Source organism: Hippocampus bargibanti, linkage group LG03 (assembly GCF_051943395.1).
Source record: "Hippocampus bargibanti isolate YZ-2025 linkage group LG03, ASM5194339v1, whole genome shotgun sequence".
Lineage (NCBI taxonomy): Eukaryota > Metazoa > Chordata > Actinopteri > Syngnathiformes > Syngnathidae > Hippocampus > Hippocampus bargibanti.
This window is the reverse complement of record NC_142736.1, coordinates 10379465-10401524: the sequence shown is the minus strand read 5'-3', so window position 1 is coordinate 10401524 and position 22060 is coordinate 10379465. Positions and strand designations below refer to the sequence as shown.

General features: G+C 41.1%; 2 protein-coding genes across 5 annotated transcripts in view; one reads left to right on the top strand and one right to left on the bottom strand.

Annotated features, from left to right (window-relative positions):
* The first annotated feature begins 26 nt into the window (after window positions 1–26).
* On the top strand, window positions 27–13728 carry tubgcp4 (tubulin gamma complex component 4). Of its 2 annotated transcripts, XM_088991895.1 has the most exons (18): window positions 27–177; window positions 404–532; window positions 1166–1288; window positions 1375–1428; window positions 1504–1560; window positions 2478–2557; window positions 2748–2949; window positions 3022–3187; window positions 3268–3392; window positions 4119–4169; window positions 4327–4432; window positions 5030–5137; window positions 7964–8108; window positions 8199–8376; window positions 9080–9214; window positions 11552–11668; window positions 11754–11893; window positions 12807–13728. In XM_088991895.1, exons 1-18 carry the CDS (start codon window positions 100–102, stop codon window positions 12811–12813), a joined length of 2001 nt encoding a protein of 666 aa, XP_088848021.1. In that variant the 5' UTR covers window positions 27–99; the 3' UTR covers window positions 12814–13728. The 2 variants fall into 2 exon arrangements, with proteins under 2 accessions (XP_088848021.1, XP_088848022.1); XM_088991896.1 differs by lacking the exon at window positions 12807–13728 and having other exon boundaries at window positions 11754–11897.
* A 182-nt stretch (window positions 13729–13910) lies between these two features.
* Window positions 13911–22060, bottom strand: part of tp53bp1 (tumor protein p53 binding protein, 1) — a 32070-nt gene continuing 23920 nt past the window's right edge. For all 3 annotated transcript variants that reach the window (XM_088991883.1, XM_088991882.1, XM_088991884.1), the window contains 7 exons: window positions 19923–20114; window positions 17506–17685; window positions 16727–16921; window positions 16561–16655; window positions 16286–16482; window positions 14341–14477; window positions 13911–14262 (listed from right to left, as the gene is read on the bottom strand). In XM_088991883.1, the coding sequence (XP_088848009.1) occupies window positions 14033–14262; window positions 14341–14477; window positions 16286–16482; window positions 16561–16655; window positions 16727–16921; window positions 17506–17685; window positions 19923–20114 (1226 nt within the window). In that variant the 3' untranslated portion in view covers window positions 13911–14032. The remainder of the gene's footprint in view (window positions 14263–14340; window positions 14478–16285; window positions 16483–16560; window positions 16656–16726; window positions 16922–17505; window positions 17686–19922; window positions 20115–22060) is intronic.

Genomic DNA, 22060 nt, shown 5'->3' with positions numbered 1-22060 from the left:
CGTCACAATCCAGCGACAGCTCCGGCGGCGGTTTGTTTTGATGATTGCAGACAGCGCCACTGTGGCTTTTCAGTTATACTTCATAAAGCTAGAAGTAAGATGATTCACGAATTGTTATTGGCATTGAGTGGATACCCGGGGACCATTTTCACCTGCCACAAACGGACTGGTTTACAGGTAAAACACAGCGTCTTACTCATTGGAAGGGCAGTGGCTGAAGGCACAGTGGCGTACGCATAGAAATTGAACCTAGTCAGAGTTCAGCATATTCATTAGTCTTGGACGCTTTTACATGCTCAAAGGTAGTGTCAGTACAGGAAACAGTAGCAGAGAATTTTACAAATTCATTCTTAATGCGGTGGGACCCGTTGTGTTCAAACCAGCAGCTTTACTATGTCTGCAGGTGTCCCAGGATCTGCCTTTCCTTCACCCAAGTGAGACCAGTGTCCTCAACCGGCTCTGTAAAGTGGGCTCGGATTACGTACGCTTTACAGAATTCATAGAGCAACATACTGGTCATGTGCATCAACAGGTAAATTCCAGATGTCCAGTTGAACATATTTTGCCTGTATGCAGGATTTTCATCTTTACAAAAAAAATCATGTAAATTTGTTGCATTTTTTTGGTGGTGCGGTTGCATGAAAAAGTATGTGAATTCCTTGGAGTATCCTACATTTATGCATGAATTGGTCATAAAATACCGAATTTCATCCTGTGAGCACTCAGCATGAATATGAGTTAAATGGATTGTTGCAACTGGCATTGTAAGGTCAATTAAACATATGGCTTGTCTTTTTACGAGGAGGCGGCGTCAGTCAGTGTGGGCACTATACTACTGTATATCCGATCGACAGTGTCCTCGGACAGGATTCGACTTGGCCTTTTTTTATGGAGTATTGCACACCTGAGGTCTGAAAATTTTTTTCGCAGGGCGGGCAATGAATTCTCGCTTTCCTTGGAGAGGCAAATTGTTCGGACAAGTTTGAATGAGATCAACTCACTTGCCGTCTGAATTCATGCAGACATTACATTGACAGGATGTGACATAACCGTATAGAAGTGACCCTTATTTTTTATCTTTATTAAGTTTTTATGTTATAAATTAAGTTGTCAATTTATTATTGCACCTCTCCGCAATCTGAATCTCTGATTGCTTTCCTTGTAGGAACATCACACAAATCAGGCCAGCCAAATGGGACTTCATGGGATTTACTTGCGTGCATTCTGCACAGGTTTGGACTCAATGCTACAGCCATACAGACAAACCTTACTGGACCTTGAACAGGAGGTACAAATAATATTAAAAAACTCACTGAGAGGTGAGTCAAGAAGATAGCAGGTTAACATGTGTATGTGTATGCGTGTCGTTTTCAGTTCCTCTGTGATCCCCACCTGACCATATCCCATGTGAATTATAAGCTTGATCAGGTAGGCTTGTTAACATCTGTGAATAACGTAAATAATCTTGTCAGAACAGCTGTTACATCTCTACCCTTTCAATAGTTTCAGTTGCTTTTTCCCTCGGTGATGGTGGTGGTTGAAATGATCAAATCGCAGAAGGTGAGGAGGACCTCTTACGCGACAAAAACAGATGCATTCATCCATCCATTTTCCGTACCGCTTATTCCTCATTAGGGTCGCGAGGAGTGCTGGAGCCTATCCCAGCTGTCTTTGGGCACGAGGCAGTGGACACCCTGAATTGGTTGCCAGCCAATCGCAGATGCAATGCTGTCAAAACCAGTAGAGCATGTCAGTTGAAACCAAAATTCAGACACACAGAGTTTAATTGCAGGATTATGTTTAATAACATAAACTGCAGACAAGAGTCTGACATAATGATATTTGAAGAAATGAGTAAGAAGTGGGGCTGCAACTAATGATTCATCTGCTAGTTCATCAATGAGTTGGATGGAAAAAGCGGGTTTGAATTTCGAAAACGGGTATTATTTGAAATTGACAGCGCATAAAAACACACAAACAAAAAAAAATCGTATTCTGTCACTGCTTTGGATCGTTACAAAAATGTGATCATTTTACTGTATTCCAACGTCAATGAAGGCATTTGGAAATGTCTCATTTTGATTCAACACAGATTTTAATCAGAGAGGGCTTTCTGTGTCTCTAATCATGTCACCGATTAAACAAAAATCAGCACATCGGATTTTGGAAAGATTTAATTGTTTTTTACCTGTCAAAAACATTCACTCTATACAAAGTATTATTTATTATTGTAAGTCCACCTGCATCTCTGATTAAAAAAATTACTGTACTAAAAATGATTGACTCTTGTAATCCATTTGTTTTCAGGGAGGGTTAGAGAAATCAGAGAGTCATTTCCTTTGAGAGGTTGAAATCAGAGGATGTAGTACAAGGTCTCTGATTAAAAATAATAATTGATTCACATGATAGTCCATTAGTTGTGGATGAATTGTCGCAACTCTAGTAAGTCTCTCACCTATCAACCATTTGGTTAATAGATCCATGGTTGCCAGATCCTGGAAACGGTATACAAGCACAGTTGCGGGGGGCTTCCTCCAGTCCGCATGGCGCTAGAAAAGTAAGTCTTACCATTTGCACAATTGCATTAGGCCAGTATGTTTTCATACATTATACATACAGCAAGTTATCAATAACTGGAATTTAGTTTTGTGTTTTGGTTTTCAAATAAGCCCTCTCAATATGCTGTTGCAAAAAAAAATCTAGGCATGTGAACACTTGGTATGTGGGCATTTTGTACCAATCCTTAGGATCCTTGCCGTGTGCCACGGTGTGATGTATAAGCAGCTTGCCGCCTGGATGCTGCATGGATTGCTGCTGGACCAAAGCGAGGAGTTTTTCGTGAAACAGGGTCCAAGTGCAGGAGGGGCTGCTGGGTACCAGGAAGAGGATGAGGAAGATCTCGGCCTGGCAGGCTTAAGTGGCAAACAGCTAAGGGAACTTCAGGACCTGGTGAAAGCACAGCTGACGTCTAATTCTGGATTTTTTCGAGAGATTCTCAACTTTGCTCATCTGGCTTGGCAGAGGCTGATTGAGGAGGAGAACATGCTGGCTCCGTCTCTCCAGCAGTTCTCCTTGCGAGCGGAGATGTTGCCCTCGTACATTCCGATACGAGTAGCAGAGAAGATCTTGTTTGTTGGAGAATCTGTGCAGATGTTTGAGAACCATAACCACAGTCCTTCTCGGGCAGGTACCCGATTGCACAAAAGTGAACTCTATTCGTAGTAGATAAACAGTTGAGTTGGAGTGAATACATCAAAATTGTTTCAGGCTCCATATTGAAGCACCAGGAGGACGCATTTGCGGCTGATTTGCACCGACTTAAGCAGCAGCCTCTCTTCAGCCTGGCAGATTTTGAAAACTTAATTGATCGCATCCGAAGCACAGTGGCCGAGGTAAATGGCTTAGTATTGTCATATACACCGCTCAAAAAGTTGAAGGGCTTGTCGGCTTTGGGTGGAAATTTCAGGAGAATTTTCAAATGCGCTAGAATTGCGCATATACTGTGTGTTTGTGTATGTGTGTGTGTATATGTGTATGTATGTATATATATATATATACAGTAAAGTCTCGTTATATCGATATTCTCGGGAGTCCGAAAAAATATAGATATAACCGGGACTATCGATATATCCGACCCTGCGCGCATGTAATTTTCTCCTTGCGTTCGTAATAAGCGATACTATCGATATAACCGATATCGATATAACGAGACTTTACTGTAATACAGTAAAGTCTCGTTATATCGATATCGGATATATCGATAGTCCCGGTTATATCGATACTATTTCTATGCACGCACAGAGAAAATTACATGCAAACAGGGTCGGATATATCGATAGTCCCGGTTATATCGATATTTTTTCAGACTCCCTTGAATATCGATATAACGAGACTTTACTGTATATATATATATATATATATATATATATATATATATATATATATATATATATACACAGTAAGTTCTCGTTATATCGATATCGGTTATATCGATAGTACTGTATGTATGCATTGGAAAGGAGAGGAATGAAGATCAGTCACTTATTAGTTCATATCATTAATGAATTTATATCCGTGGCACTTACAGGTGTGGTGTTTACTTAATTTGACTTTTTCAGCATCTTTGGACACTGATGGTGGAGGAGTCGGAGCTCCTTGAGCAGCTTAAGGTAAGATCGATGATCACAATTCTTTTTACATTCCAAATTGATGTTGATGAATACACCAGAATCAGTATCTTGTTATCCTGTTCCAAACTTACCGGAGTATGTGCATTGATTTGTGTGAGCAAAGGGACAGAGCTCGCTCTTATTACTCTGCTTTCAGATCATCAAGGACTTCTACTTGTTGGGTCGTGGTGAACTCTACCAGGTTTTTATTGACCTCGCGCAACACATGCTGAGGACCCCACCCACGGCTGTCACTGAGCACGGTAAATCACATCAAGCTTTATGGTTCTTTCCTCTGCCAGTTGAAATGAGACTAAGATCAAACAGCATCTGTCTTGCAGTTAACTCATTCACTGCCAGACGATGTGCAAAAATGTGTCCACTCCTGCGCCAGGGTATTTGTCATTTTCACTCAAATTGTAGGACCCACAGAATATTGAGCTTTACAATAAACAATACAGTGTAGGAAACCTTCTTTCATAAAAAAAGAGTTAATTCCTAAGTTATATGATTCTGGAGTTATCTGAGCTAGAAATGGGGGCAGCTATACAAAAGGGAAATGCTGACCCCTCGTGGGAAGAAAAAACATTGCCAAAGGTCTGACCAGCACTTAATCTAACCCTCTTTGCTCTTGGACTTTGGCTGCCTTGTCGGATTTACGCATGAAACTTTTACTACCACCACAGTTCTCAATTTCTTGATTCTAAAAATAATGAGAGATGTTTTGAAAGGGGCATCTCAACACCTCATCTGCACGGAATACTGAGCTGGCAAAGCAACTCACTATATCAAATGGATATTTTGGCCACAAGTGATGCATTCCAATGCCTGATGATTTGTTTTGTTGTTGTTTTCCCCAGATGTAAATGTGGCCTTCCAGCAAGCAGCTCATAAGGTGTTGTTGGATGATGACAATCTGTTGCCTTTGCTGCACCTCACTGTTGACTATCAGGGCAAAGACAGCAAAGGTCAGCTATGGACCAGAACACCAATGTTGAAATATACACACATTTACATGACTGAGACTTTTTAAGCGAATCTATGTACTTGATGTACAGTATATATTACTCAATGCCTATTTATAGTCATCCTGGGCACCACAAAAGACGAAAATCAGTGAAGGAGGGTTCACTGTACAGTGATACCTCGGCTTACGAACACTTTAGCTAATGAACTTTTCGCCTTACGAACATTAAACATTATCGCGAGAATGTAATCTTTGCATACAAACTTGTTTTTGGGAAACGCACGGAGCGCCACAATGGCTGGCGGACTAGTTTTCGGCGGAAGAACACCAAATCACACGGCCGAACAGCGCCGCCGTGGCTGCCGGGCTACTTTTCCACACCCACTTTCTTTGAGTGCACTCAGTGCAGACGTGGTTTGTTATAGAGTGTTTTTTTTTGGGACCAATGTTGTCCTTTAAAGGACAACCGACGTCTCCGGATAAGTTGTGTCCATAATTTGAGGCGTATTTTAATAAGGTTACACCGCATATAGTTATATTTTACGTTTTAAGACTCGCGCTGAACATTCAGGAAGTCTTGTTCTTGAGTTGGCGACGAGTCCGTACGTGACGTCACTAAAGGACCGCCTCCTGACCGTAAAAAAGACGCATTGTAGCGTCTCTCCATCACGTCAATCTATTTTGCTGTACTGTTTTTTGAAACCCTTGTGTTACATCCAAAAACCGCCAGCAGAGGGAGTCGTAGCACCATGGAAGGAATGTATCAGCCTGTGGAAACGGGCTGATTCATTCCTCACAGCTCGGTGGCCATTTTCTTGCCTCTTTTTGGGTGAGACATTCCCCCCCGCCCGTTTGCCTCAAAAATGACACGGAATTAATTCTTTAATCGATTGCAAACATGTATGCTTTCCTCTTCACACTATTTGAATCATATTCATAACTGGATGTGTAACAAGAAAGCATATTATCCGAATCTGAAGCCATTGTTTTTATTCTCCAGCAATGCAAGACGTCTTGGCGTGACGTCACGAACTGGGGGCGGGACTTTCTGAAAATGCCCAATTTGCAGCTCAATTTTTGCAGATTTTGGACACTTTAAGTCATTTTTATTGTTTTGCATTTGACTAAAAATATCATACTGTGTGTTTTGGGTATTTTAGATGCTATAAAACGTTTTTCTGATGTCAGTTAAAAAACAGAAAAGTGACGTCGGTTACCCTTTAAATATAATTCTGGGTGCTGATTTGTGTAAATCAGGGGTGTCAAAGTCATTTTTTGCCGCGGGCCACATTGTAGTTATGTTCTCCTCTCGAGGGCCGTTATGAATTTGGGGAACCCATTAGAATGTTTAAATCCCTTCAAATATACATATAGAGCACACAGCAAATTAATGAATAACTCGTTTTCAAATCTGAAGTCAAGCATAATGACTTTTATTGTGGTTTACATCCAAAAATATGAAATTTTAGCTCAGATTTTAGCAATCATCATGTAATTTAACAAGTTTGATTTGCTTTCGCGGGCCGAAAAAAATGATGTGGCGGGCCGGATTTGGCTGGCGGGCCTTGACTTTGACACCTGTGGTGTAAATGAAATATGCATACAAAAATACAATTTATACTTTGTACGTTTACAGTACAGTCATACCTTGCCTTACGAACTTAATTGGTTCCCAGACAGAGTGTGAAAGGCAAGAAGTGTGTGGCCCAAAAAATAATTTCCCATACGAAACCATTAAAATGAGAATAATCCGTTCCCAGGTCCCCATTAAACATAATTTTCTACTTCCTAATTTTCTAAGCCTTAAAACTAGGAAAAATATAGCTTATTTTATGTATAATAAATGTGCTATGGTCTTATAATTAAAGAAATAAACTGTACTGTATAATAAAGTTGTTTTATTTACCTTTGAGATGGTCGTTGATGGCTTGATGGAATGGAGCATCATCAGCATTAAACACTTGATGAGGAACGTAGCCTTCTTCTTTCACCATCTTGAGGAATGATCCCTTGTAGGTGCTTTCTCTGCGATAATTTGACCTTTTTCCTAATCAATTGTGTTCTCTTTAGCTGGGTTGATAGCTTTTTGCATCAAGTGTACAGATGGCTGTTTGTGGAGCCTTATTGATGGGATATTTTAACCTTGCATTCTCCACTCTTCCTTTGAACTAGCAAAGTTGAAACTCACTGTCGTCTGCCCATCTCTTTAATGTTTAAACCAACTCCCCTCACTGCTGCGTCCTTGACCAATCACATGGCTTTAACCGAAGACTGGGGGCGGGGAATAGAGGACAAAATAAGTTGGCAGCCATTTTCTTTTTGGAGAAGGGCTTCACTCTCTCTCTCTATCTGTAAACCCCACCCCCCTCAGTGCTACGCTCTTGACCAATCACGTGGCTTTAACCAAAGACTGGGGGCAGGGAAGAGAGGACAAAAACAGTCGGCTGCCATTTTGTTGTTAGAAGAACGGGCTCGTTCGCAAACGACACATCACTCATTGAGGCAGCTCCGTGTACAAAAAAAGTTCGTATGCCAAGGTAAAATTTTCAAAAATTTAACATTCGTAAACCAAAAAGTACGTAATCCAAGGGGTTTGTAAACCAAGGTATCACTGTATGTTTGTTTTTATTTCTTCATGATTGATTTTTTTGACTGATGTGAATTATACTCCACAGCAATTTAAAGACAAAAAACTGTGGCAGGCATATTCTGGTGAAATAATACTGGCACAATCCGAAATACACACAGAGGGGAAAAAGGTCACCAGTTAATCTAGTTTTGTTCTTGTTGTTACTATTAATGTCATTAATTGTATTCTTTTTTTCAGAGATGGTGGGCCAGAGAGATGGAACGACTCCTGCCCAAGACATTTCCCCTCGTGAGGTGCCTTCCACTGGCTGGGCTGCTCTGGGACTCATCTACAAGGTTCAGTGGCCGCTACACATCCTCTTCACTCCGGCTGTTCTAGAAAAGTCAGTCCTAATCTTGTTCGATTTACCATCTTCAAATCCAGTCGCCTTCTGCTTGGTGATCATTGTGTTCTTTTGTGTCTCTTTGGTTAGATACAGCGTCGTGTTCAGGTACCTTCTGAGTGTGCGACGCGTTCAATCACAGCTGCAGCACTGCTGGGCTTTGCAGATGCAGAGGAAACATCTTAAATCCAGTCAGACAGACGCTATCAAGTGGAGGCTACGTAACCACATGGCTTTCCTCATCGACAATTTACAGTACTACTTGCAGGTAACAGCCACGTGAACCACATGTGATTTATGGATTTTCCCCTGTGATTATTTCATCCTGCCAAACATGAACTCATTCACTGCCAGACATGTGCAAAAATGTGTCCACTCCAGTGCCAGGGTTTTTATCATTTTCCCTTAAATTCCAGGACCCACAAGGACCGACAGAATATTAAGTTTTAGGACTACATAAACATGCAATGCAGCATAAGAAACCTTAGACTCTCTTCTTTCATCAGAAAAAATGAGTTAATTCCTAAGTGATAAGGAGTGTTTTTATAAAAACACTCTATCACTAAGTTATATGGGTCTGGAGTAATATGGTGTGCAAGTGGGGGTCGCTGTACAAAAGGCAAATGCTGCCCCGTCATAGGAGGGTAAAAACATTGCGAGAGGTCTGACCAGCGCTTTATCGGCACCCTTTGTCCCCGCAAGAAAAACCGAAACCCAAACAAATTCAGGAATGACGCGCCACGTCATATTTTCAAATCCCAAATAAATTCGGGAATTGCAGTGAATGAGTTAAGCAAAACGTTATACATTTTTTTTTTTGTTTTTTTGTGGGTTCCTGGTAAGGTACATGTTGAACCATGATAGATACTGTACCCGTAAGGTTCCTGGTGTCATTTTTCAAAATACACCACAGAGACTCCCAATATCAGTGGGACCCACGCAGGCTGTTTTGGTGTACTGTATGTGTCCAGGTAGACGTGTTGGAGTCGCAGTTCTCTCAGCTGCTTCACCAGATCAACTCCACCAGAGATTTTGAGAGTATCAGACTGGCCCATGACCATTTCCTCAGCAATCTGCTTGCCCAATCCTTCATTCTCCTGAAGCCAGTATGGAATCAAACTACACTTTGAATGATTGTTACAGTCACTGATATTGTACATGAGACAAATCAAAGCCTCGCAAGTACAAGTGTCAAACTGAAGTCCCAACCGGTTTCGAGGGTCACATCATTGTACGCGGCCCTCGAAGCATCATACAGTGATACCTCGGTTTACGAACCCCTTGGCTTACGAACGTTTTGGTTTTCGAACGTTACAATTTTACCTTGGCATACGAACTATTTTTCGGGATACACACAGAGCTGCCACAATGAATGATGTGTTGTTCGCGAACGAGCCCTTTCTCCTAACAAGAAAATGCTGGCCGACTGTTTTGTCCTCTATTCCCCGCTCCCAGTCTTCGGTTAAACCTACGTGATTGGTCAAGAACGCAGCAGCAGTGAGGGGGGGTTAAACATTAAAGAGACAGACAGACGACAGAGAAAGAGTGAGAAAACACACACGAAAGGGAGATGACAGAGCTTGAAAACAAAAAAACAAAAGTGAAATGGTGAGAAAATGGATAGAAAACAGTGAAATTTGGACTCCTTTCAACTTTGATAGTTCAAAAGCAGAGTGTAGAGTGGAAGGTTAAAATATACCATCAATCAGGCTCCACAAATAACCCACAAACGCTAAAGGGCTTGTGTGGGTTGATGCGAAAAGCTATCAACCCAGCTAAACAGAACACAATTGATGAGAAAAAAAGGTAAAATTATCGCAGAGGCAGGACCCGCAGAGGAAGGACATAAAATAAGGTATATTTTGTGTAGTTTTAAAGGACAACCGACACCATTTTTTGTTCCCTAACTGACATAAAAAAACGTTTTATAGCATCTGAAATACCCAAAACACACAGGGTGATATTTTTAGTCAAATGCAAAACACCAATAGAAATGACTTAAAGTGTCCAAAAACGACTTCTAAATGAAACCGGAACTGGCCGGTTTCAGAAGGTCCCGCCCCCTTGTTCGTGACATCACGCCAAGACGTCTTGCCTTGCTCGAGAATAAAAACAATGGCTTCAGATTCGGAGAAGATGCTTTCTTGTTACTCATCTAGTTATGAATATGATTCAAATAGTTCTGAAGAGGAAAGCATAAATGTTTGCAATCGATTAAAGGAGTCTTCCCGTATCAAATCGAGCTGTCAAGGACAGCATGCAGTGTCCCAGAAAATGCAAAAGACGGCACCAAAGCTTCGTTAGAAATGGGCTGATTTGTCTGCTCCGAATTTGTGTCAGCGAATATCAAATAGTAGTCTTGGTGAAACACACAACGATTCACCATCGCGTTATTTATGTTTTCCGTCTAATTTCGCCATCAACACGGCTCAACACGACGTTTTCAGACCAAACAAAGTACCCAAAATGCATTGTGTGTCGCTTTCTCGGTCAGGGTGACGTCACGTTGGGGATCGTTATCAACTAAAAAAAAAGACTTCCTGAATATTCAGCGCGAGTCTTAAAATGTAAAATATAGCTATATGTGGTAGAATCATTGTAAAATACGCTCAGTAGAAGTCATTTGAAGTGATTTTACAACTTGTCCGGAGGCGTCGGTTGTCCTTTAAGGCTTAGAAAATTAGAAAGTATAAAATTATGTTTTATGAGGACCTGGGAATGGATTATTCTCATTTTAATAGTTTCCTATGGGAAATGATTTTTTGGGATACACACTTTTCGCCTTACCCACTCTGTCTGGGAACCAATTAAATTTGTAAGCCAAGGTATCACTGTATATAATAAATGACGTTGAAATGTTGCACTCATTTTGTTCCCTTATTTTAACTCACTTGTTTCATCATTTCAAAACTCACTTGTACTCTTTGGCATTCGACTTGTTCTTGGTTTCACTCCCTGGTACTTTCTACTAACTTTGTGACTGTTTTATTTCCTGTATATGATACCTGTCCATGTTAAGCGCTTTGTTGCAGTTTCAGCTGTTGTTAGAGCGCTATAGTCAACAGTATAGTCAACAGTAACCAAAATGGAACTGTATAGTGCCACTTAGCAGTTTTTTTCACGACGATACTAGTGCAGCGTGTTCTACCGGAAACAAATTCCTTGTGTGTTCTACATACTTGGCAATAAAGATGATTCTGATTCTGATGATTCTGATATAAATCAAAATGTATTGTATTGTATAATTGGCAAACTATTACAGTTGACTCAACTGATATCAAAACTGTCTATACTATATTAATTTGTTGTGTACAAATAATAAGAGGATGAAAGATTTTTGTGGTTTCGCTGTCATAACGGCCCTCACAGGGACCACGTTACCTCCAAAGTGGCCGGGGACAATAATGACTTTGACACCTCTGTTGTTATGCTGCTGTTCTCAGGTCTTTCACTGCCTGAATGAAATCCTGGAGCTTTGTCTCAATTTCTGCACTTTGGTTGGTCAAAGCGTGACGTCCCTGGACGAGAGGGGATCCGCTCAGTTGGACATTCTAGTCAAGGTGGGGTGACTACTCTTCTCATAGTTCTTTCATGTTTACTGGTGGGGAAAGGATTGCCTCATGCTGTCTTCTATGTTTACTTCAGGGCTTCAGACGTCAGTCATCACTCCTCTTCAAAATCTTGTCAAGCGTGCGGAATCATCAGATCAACTCAGATCTTGCTCAGCTGCTCCTGCGACTGGACTACAACAAGTACTACACCCAGGCTGGAGGCACGCTGGGCAGGTGAATCACCCATTTGGGATCATTTTCTTCATTTAATTGTCAGTCGAATTAAATGATATCCAAAGCTTTGGCCGTATTCTTGTGTGTGACGCAGTACAAGTTGCCAAGGCTGGTAACCAAACAAAAAAATGGCCCTATTGATGCTTGTCACAGAGTTAAAAATATTGTTTTTCTTCTGATTAAAAAATATGTTGGCAGCATTACTGTGTAGTTAACTCATTCACTGCCAGATGTGCAAAAATGTGTCCACTCCAGTGCCAGGGTTTTTGTCATTTTTACTCAAAATCCTAGACCCACGGAATATTAAGTCTGAGGAGTTTTGAATGGCGCTTAAAAATTAAATGTATTATTATTATTATTATTATTATTATTATTATTATTATTATCATCATTATTCAATGCAGCGTAAAAAACTTCCAACTCTCTTCTTTCATCAGAAAAAGAATTCCCAAGTTATATGGGTCTGGAGTAACATGAGATGCAAGTGGGGGCGGCTGTACAGCTTTCTAGCTATTTGAGTTACTTCCGGGTTGAGTGAACGCTGGCGCGTGTGGCTGCCGCTGCTCACCCACTGAAAAACTGATCCTGTGACAGTAAAGTCCTTGAGACTTTTGAAAGGCGCTTATAAATAAAATGTATTATTATTATTATTATTATTACAAAAGGCAAATTCTGCCCCCTCGTGGGCGGGTAAAAACATTGCCATAGGTCTTACCAGCGCTTTTTCGGCACCCCCCCCCAATGAAAAACCAAAACCCGAACAAATTTGGGAATGGCAGTGAATGACTTTTAAAAAAGTAATCCAAAAGATGGCTATTGAATTTTCTTTCAAGCTCAAGAGTTAACTGCTTTTTGAAAGTCAAAGGTGTTGCTTATTTGTCTCAAATGTGTTATTTTCTTGCTTCCTTTTCAGTGTTTGAGAAGACCAGAGTAAATTGCTGTTTAGCCACCACAACACCCTTTCCCTTCAGTCTTTTGATTCTGGCATTTCTGATCAATTGAGACATTGTGCAGTTCAATTTTAAAATATTCCCTTCATGGGTGGCTTCTGAGAGTCAAGACTGATGGCCATCAACATGCCATGCTCATCGACGGCTTCTCCATGGGGGCGACTGTCAAGTCTCAACCATCTTAAGTATGAGCATAATACTGTACAGAGAACCCTCGTTTATCGCGGGAGATACGTCCACAAAAATAGCCCGCGATAGGTGAAATCCGCGAAGTACAATGAAGCAGCTTTTTTTTTTTTTTTTTACAATGCAAAATTGTACATACTGCAGAATGAAACAAAAAAAAATACAACCTTTTTTAATAGTTTAAAGAACAGTGTTGTAAAACAATATTTTACTGCTGCGTCTATTCGTCCTGATTCCGCTGCGCTGTAGCGCCTTTTTCTACTGAAGGAGTCTTTCTCCAAGAGAAGAACATTGTTATCGGTAGTTGTTGGAAGTGCAATGTAGTCAGGTTTTTTTTACAATGCAAAACTGTAAATACTGCAGAATGAAACAAAAAATAAAACCTCTTAAGTTTAAAGAACGGTGTTGTAAAACTATTTTGCTGCTTTCCCTATTCATCCTGACTCCGCTGCACTGTAGCATCTTTTTCTACTGAAGGAGTCTTTCTCTGAGAGAAGAACATTGTTATCGGTAGTTATTGGCACTCTTTATTATCTTTCTTTTTTTGAGAATAGAGCAGAATGCTCCATGAGCTGTTCAAAGCCAGTGTTTGAATTTATTCTGCTTTGTCTGCAGTGTTGTTTCTTTTGTGTTTGCTTGCACATTTGCATGCCATTAATTAAAAAAAAAAATATTTTTCCCCTGAAAAAAAATCTGCGATGCACTGAAGCCGCCATAAGTGAACCACGAAGTAGCGAGGGCTCACTGTATAACAGAACCATCCTTGAGGAAAACCTCAGCGGTTGGTCACTTCTAAACATTGTAGGTTTTCCTTTTGTATAAAGTGTCAATATATTGAAACCATATTGCATGCATTTCATGTCAAAAAGAAAAGGACTCCATTAAAATGAAACAAGGCTCACATTTATTCCATAAAAACACACAATGAAGTTATGTACAGCCGAGGCATGCAATATAACAAATGCTCAAGTGTGAATAGAGTTGAAGGCAGTTTCCATGTATATTATGATGATGATGATGATGATGATGGTGGTGATGATGACAACATCAAGGAGGAGTAATTGTGGTGATATTGAGGTTTGCTCTGGAAACCAAGACGCTCCCCACAGATGACACTCTGGATAAGCCACTCAGGCGACACCAGTGGGAGTTGAAGTGATGTCACGTTTTTCTCAACAAGTGGAGGGCAGGAATGGTCTGACACCACAACATCATACTTGCCAGAAGGAATGTCTACAATTAAGAGGGAAAACTAAATATCGGGACGTATTGTCAAAAGCAGAATATTCCAACAATGGATGTCTCTCTTACCGGAGCCATCCTTGTCAGCATGGAAATGTCGGACTGAAGAAGCGCCACCCATAGTGACGAGCTGGGCCCAAAGTTCCAGTGGCTTCTCAAACACCAAGAAAAAATGCAGGTCCTTGAAGGGACTGCAGCGGGGATGCCTGGGGAAAACATACAGCGCCTTAAGAAGTGCTCATCAATTTTTTTCATTTGCCAAGAAAAAAAACATGACATGATTTTTAGACTGCAGTCCAAAAAAATGGGCATCAGATCATATTTTCTGAGTGATATTAACAGGTTATGGAGAAATCCAGGTACTGTTGTTCATATTGCACACTGCAAGAATCCGAACAAGGGCGCGGAAAATCCTACTGGACCCTCCGCACCCTGCCCACCACCTTTTCCAGCTACTCCCCTCAGGCAGGCGCTACCGATCCATGCGCACCAAAATCCAGCAGACATTTAAACAGCTTTTTCCCCCAAGCCATTAACTCTTTGAACTCTTCAACAGTAGCCAAAATGGAACTGTATAGTGCCACTTAGCAGTTTTTTTGACGACGATACTAGTGCAGCGTGTTCTACCGGAAACAAATTCCTTGTGTGTTCTACATACTTGGCAATAAAGATGATTCTGATTCTGATTAACGCGTAAGAGTCAGTGAAATAGAACTCTTCCTGTTACACTGTGTGGTGTTCAAGGTCGGGGGAACTAGCAAGTGGTCAAACACCCCAGAAAAAAATTACAAGTCTATGTCATCCATTTCAATCAAGGTCCTTTTTTCCAACATATGAAACGTAAAGACAATGTGCAGTAATCTAAAAAAAATTAGAATACAAGTGATATCTTCACTACTATTTGGATCAACGAGATTGCGAATTTCTACTGAAAAAACGACATTGTTGCACTTTATAATAGAGTGAGATGCACACGCCAACCACTGACATTCATAAAATGACCTGGAATTCATTGCATCGTACACTCTTCAAGTGAGCCATGCCATATCAGATTAGATCATGATCACACAAAATGGAACTGATTTTGAAGCATTCTTTAAAATTAACTCTACGCGCCTCAGTTTATGAAGCCCTTGGCTTTCGAACTTTTCGGTTTACGAATGTTAAATGTATGAAAATTTTACCTTGCCATACGAACTTTTTTCATATACAGAGCGGCCTCAATGAGTGATGTGTAGTTCGTGAACGAGCCCGTTCTTCTAACAACAAAATGGCAGCCGACTGTTTTTGTCCTCTATTCCCCGCCCCTAGTATTCGGTTAAAGCCACGTGATTGGTCAAGAACGCAGGGGAGGTGGTTTAAACATTAAGGAGACAGAGGACAGTGAGAGTTTCAACTTTGATGGTTGAAAGGAATAGAGTGTACAGATGGCACAAGCCATCTGTACACTCTATGCAAAAAGATGCCAACCTAGCTAAACAGAACACAATTGATGAGGAACTAGATAAAATTATCACAAAGAAAGCACCTCGAAGGGATCATTCCTCAAGATGGTTAAGTTACGTTCCTCATCAAGTGTTTAATGCTGATGAAACCGGCCACTCCATTCCATCAAGCCATCATCGACCATCACAAAGGTAAAAAAATGACTTTATTGTACAGTACAGTTTATTTCCTTAATTATAATACCATAGCTCAATTATTATACATAAAATAAGGTATATTTTGTGTAGTCTTAAGTCTTAGAAAATTATGTTTTATGGGGTCCCTGGGAACGAATTATTCTCAATTTAATGGTTTCCTATGGGAAATTATTTTTTGGGATACACACTTTTCACCTTACACACTCTGTCTGGGAACCAATTAAGTTTGCGAGCCAAGGTATGACTGTACTTGAATCATACCATAATGTGAACATACTGTACATATGGAATGGTCTGTTCTAAGCAAAATAAACCCTAAATAAAAGTCATTTAGAAATGGGCAAAACATTTTTGTCACGTTTTTTTTTTACCATTCCACGATGGCACCATTTGGTCCCAAACCAGCAGGCAGCAGATAGTTCCTGTAGTTGAGCAGTTTGTTGTCTTTGCAGCAGTCTCGCACCCAAAAATGTGAGACACATGGCACACCGCTGGCCAAGCACAACAAATACTTCCTGGTACGGCAGTGCTGGTCTACAATGAGAAGACTCTGGTAGGCTGCCTTGCACTGAGGGAAGAACCAAGGCTAGCTGAGGATGACTGCATAACCCATGCGTCAGTTTGGGATCATCGGAAAAACACTTGCCTGTTCTTCATTGAAGTCTGGCAGGACAAAGCCTCCACCTGCCAGGAGCTGCGACTCAGTATATGCCTTGTTAAACGGGCCGGTCTGCACATAATCTAGTTGGAAAATGGAGATAACAAACGTCAATCCAGCCACTGGGACACCAGCAGAGGATAGTTGGCCTCACCTTCCTCCTCTTCCTCCTCACTAGTGAGCTTATTGTTCAGTCGGTCACTCTCGGAAGAGGCGGTCAGCATGAAGGCGAAGCCCATGAAGAGAGACGTGTTTTGTGGCATTGGTCCATGAGTCTCGACCGGATCGCACGGCTGCGCGGTAAGATCTGTCCCGCTGCCTGATGTGTTGCACACACCGACCCGCTGAGCTGCACGACAGCATAGTACATCCATGCAATAGTAGCGACAGTATCAAACATTACAACACATGAAATTCTAGCGGTTTCTCCAATTACTGCGACAAGAAACACCAGTGATCTAACAAACAATCCCCAGCTTCCCTCCACCTGTGCACCACCACCAGCACAGCACCACCAGTGGCACTTTGTTCATTACCAAATAAGGCTCAGGAGAACTTCGACAGCGAGGCAAGGAGGGACTTGTTGACACGACTGATTGTCTCAGTATTTATGCTCAGCACAAAACACACATATTATCACTTCCAACATACACATGAAATCTCGACAATTACATTTAAAAGCAGCGACACAGTAATCATTTCAAAAATAGAATTCAATTCATAAAGTGCCCAAGAGTGCAACGTTAAAAACGTTTTAAAACAAACCAATTGGAACATATTAAAATTTGAACGATTCCCATTTGCATAATTGTTAGTGTTAAAAAACGCATAAATATGGTTGATAGCTAATAAAATCACAAGTATTGCTCCAAAAATATCATGAAAATGATGTCATGTCCTCCACTCATGGTTTTGGTGAAAGAGTCTGTGTACCGGCTCTGGCACCAGCAGCTTTGCGGCTTCTTTTGGCCGGCGAGCTCTCGTTCTCCAAGTTCCGAAGCCTTCTCTTGGTCGATGGGCCTGGGTTACGCGGGCTGCTGGAGGAACTGTGGTTCGGAGTGTTTGATCCCGTAGGGGCTCCCCTGCGGCGCCTTTTGCCTTCCACCAAATTATCTGCACAGAGAACAGGATGGCGTGATGAGACAGAACACATGCCGCTGAGGAAGCCCAAAAAATCCATTGTGTGAAAGAGAAACGAAAACATATTTAAAAACGATCACTGAAAGATCTGCTTTTTAAAAAATATTTCATTTCCTTTTTTTTTCAACGTGAACTTGCACTTTTTAGAGCATATATGGGAAAACTACGGCCCGCGGGCCACATACGGCCCGTTAGGCTTTTTAATCCGGCCCACTGAACTTGACCAAATTGTAGTAAAACAGTGTCTGAAAGTCATGACAAAAAGTTAACAGGGCAGACAACTCTGAAAAGTTGCCTGCCCGGCCATAAAGATGAGAAATTGAAAAAAAAAAAAAAAAAAAAAAAAAAAAAAAACCATATCGCAAAGTATAACGTTTTTTTTTTTTTTTTTTTTTTTAATTAAAGGACAACCCACGTCTCCGGACAAGTTGTGTCCATAATTTGTAAAATGGCTTCAAATGACTTCTACTGAGCGTATTTTAAAAAGATTCCACCGCATATAGCTATATTTTATGTTTTAAGACTCACGCTGAATATACAGGAAGTCTTGTTTTTGAGTTGGTGACGAGTCCGTACGTGACGTCACTGAAGGCACGCCCCTGACAGAAAAAGGACACATTGTAGCAGTCCTTCCATCAAGTCAACATATTTTGCTGTAGTTGTTTGGTCTGAAAACGTCATGTTGCACCAAAAAGAGCCAGAAGAGGGCGACCAAGCTCCATGTAAGGAATTTATCAGCCTGTGGAAACGGAGGTGGCCACAGGAGGTCGCCATTTTGTGTCTCTTTTTTGGGTGAGAGATTTCCCCCCAATGTTGCCTCAAAATGGCACAAATAAATTCTTTAATCGAATGCAAACATGTATGCTTTCCTCTTCAGAAATATTTCAATCATATTCATAACTGGATGTGTAACATTTTGTGCCTCTTTTCTGGTTATCGTTTCTGCCCAATGTTGCCTCAAAATGTCATGGAATAAATTATTTAATCGATTGCAAACATGTATGCTTTCCTCTTCAGAACTATTTGAATCATATTCATAACTGGAGGTGAAACAAGAAAGCATATTCTCCGAATCTGAAGCCATTGTTTTGATTTTCAAACAATGCAAGACGTCTTGGCGTGACGTCACAAACTGGGGGCGGGACTTTCGGAAAATGCCCAATTCGCAGCTCAATTTTTTGCAGATTTTGGACACTAAGTCATTTTTATTGGTGTTTTGCATTTGAATAAAAATATACTGTGTGTTTTGGCTGATTTTAGATGCTATCAAACGTTTTTTTCTGATGTCAGTTAAGAAACAAAAAAAGTGACCTCGGTTGTCCTTTAAGGCTATATCTACCAAATGCTACCTTGCTTAATTTACAGTAAATATCCGTGGCTGAAGATTGTGCTCTAGTTGTCGTTTGCCGTCATGGTGCACAATACATTGTTTGCGTTGCGTTATCTGCTACAAGCCACTGAGCGCCTTTCATAACTCTCTAGTGCACTTTACAGTCACCGTATAATGTAAGTTTACGTTTTGTAGCGTCACAAATTGTGTTAGCTTCTTTTGAGTCTTTCTTCTGGGCTGACGTTCTGTGCATCTATTTTGGAAAATGATATGCAAATGCACGACCTTATAACGCTTGGGAAAGTCCGAAGCATGAGCGTGGCGAGTTTGTAGAGCGTGCGGTCAGGACAATCCATCCATGATTTTGCGGAGTTTAACACAAATAGATATTAATGAGCTTGAGTATTTCGTTGTGTAATAATGTTTTGAATGTTGAAAGTGATTCCATTTTTCAATAAATGTTGATTTCTTTAACTTTGCACCTTTGAAACTTAATTAAAAACAGACGCAATCTTGATAAATCACAGTGCGTATGTTATTTTAATCTATTTCCATTTCCTCCTCCCAGTATCTGCGAAATACTATGTAAATTCCATATCTTGCATATTCCTTGAGACAAATTTATTAACTGACAAGGGCTATTTTTTACATTTGAAAGACAGTTAATACATTGGGTTTTAGTGTTCTTACTGTGCTATGAGGTTTGCACACACTACATTTAATGCTATAGTATATCCGGTCCAAACACTCCCTCCAAATGCTCCTGGCCCGGCCCCTCTGTCAAATTTTAGAACCCATTGTGGCCCACGGGTCAAAAAGTTTATCCACCCCTGTTTTTGAGAAAACTAATTCCACAGGTGAATGTGCATGTCGTTGTTACCAAGGCTGATGTCTGAGGCCTTGGCCAGCGGCGTGGAGGGCTCATATGGACCAAGGCTGTGATGCTCCCTCAGTCGATTCCCCTGGTCCAGGGAGAGGATGACCGATGTCCTATTATACCATTCCTCTTGGCCCTCCCGCTCTACGTGATAGAAGAGGTCAGGGCCTTCTGTTCTATAACCCTTCACCACACCTACAAAGACAGAAGGAAGATGATGCTTAATCAAAATGCACTGGTACAGAATTCCCAATGTACCATAAGGGCTCTACTTGCACAGTAACTGCGGTTTTCCACTGTAAGTCAGTCACAGCCAGGCGACATACAAAAATGTGTACACTCCACTGCCAGGGTTTTTGTCATTTTCACTCAAGTTGCAGGACCCACAAAATATTGAATTTTAGCAGTAAACAAACATTCAACGCGGCGTAAGAAACCTTACACTCTCTTCTTACATCAGAAAAAAAGAGTAAAATGGGTCTGGAGTTATCTGAGCTTGAAATGGGGGGGCGACTGTACAAAAGGCTAATGCTGCGCCATCGTGGGAGAAAAAACATTGCCAGAGGTCTGACCAGCGCTTTATTGGCACTCCCCGCAACAAAAAACAAAATTTGAACATATTCTGGAATGGCGCTCAACATCATATTTTAAATTCCCAAATAAATTCGGGAATGGGAGTGAATGAGTTAAACAAATAACTTGTTGGTTAACGGGGGGGGGGGGGATTGCGCCATTGCGAGGCCACCTACTCGGGCTTCGAAGCCATGCCGTTACTGTGTCAGCGACTTGCAAAGCCAATGGCTTTTAAAGCTGCTGGGGCGGGGGCGATCTTTTAAGAATGTACACTCACGCACTTCAAAACCATTAACATAGTGTTACCTCTGTAACAAAGAATGTTTTATTTAAAGGACAACCAACATCATTTTTTGTTTACTAACTTACACCAGAAAAACGTTTTATAGCATTTAAAATACCCAAAACACACAGGCTGATATTTTTAGTCAAATGCTAAACAGCAATAAAAATGAGTTAGCGTTCCAAAACTACTTCAAAATGACCCCGAAAATGGCGAGTTTCAGAAGGTCCCACCCCCTTGTTCGTGACGCCACGCCAGGACGTCTTGCCTTGCTCTAAAATCAAAACGATGGTTTCAGATTCAGAGAAAATGCTTTCTTATTCCAGTTATGAATATGATTGAAATAGTTCTGAAGAGGAAAGCATAAATCTTTGCAATCGATTGAAGAAGTCCTTCCGGATCAATTCGAGCCGTCAGGACTCCAATGTAGCGTCCCAGAAAATGCACAAGATGGCGCCCAAGCTCCGTTGGAAATGGGCTGATTTGTCTGCTGGGAATTTGTGTCAACTAGTATCAAATAGTAGTCTTGGTGCAACACACAATGATTCACCATCACATTATTTATGTGTTTTCCTTCTAATTTCGCCATCAACACGAAGTTTTCTGACCAAACAAAGTACCGAGGTGTCAGTTGTCCTTTAAGACCTGACCAATCAAATTACAATCAATGCAACCGTTAACACTAACATTAACATTTGGTTATTCTTGGTTTAAATGGTGATGTGAGGTTCAATTTGGATCGTTCCTACAACAGACTTGCTGATGTAGTGCTGATGAGGTGATACCAGAGCAAATGGGGCAATCAGGCAAGTCGTAGATCCCATACTCAGGCAGGACAATAGAAGTAATCAGTCAGCACAATAGAAGAAATCAGTGTAGCCGCAGGGGACCAATCATAGCAGAGTCTGGACATATATAGGGCCGAAACTACCAGCAAAAGATTTTAGTTCGCTGACGAAGCCTCTTGGATAAGAAGCGAAACGTCCGACACCTTCAAAGAAGTACAGATGACACCTGAAGAAACCTTTTCATCGATGGACCACTCCTGTACGACTGAGAGCTATGCCTGGAGACTGGAGTGGCCGGATGATGTCGCAACGTGCAACCAATGAGTAAGCCTTTTCGACCCAATTTGCGTGCAGTCATTCTCTGTCCCAAATGTTAAAATGAAAAGAAATCGGCTCAGCTGGTGAGCAACGAGTTGATTTCACTAAATTTCTTTGCCATTTGATCCAGTGTCCTTTCACCAGATGTGGTTGATGGCTGAGGTACCAGCATGTCATGC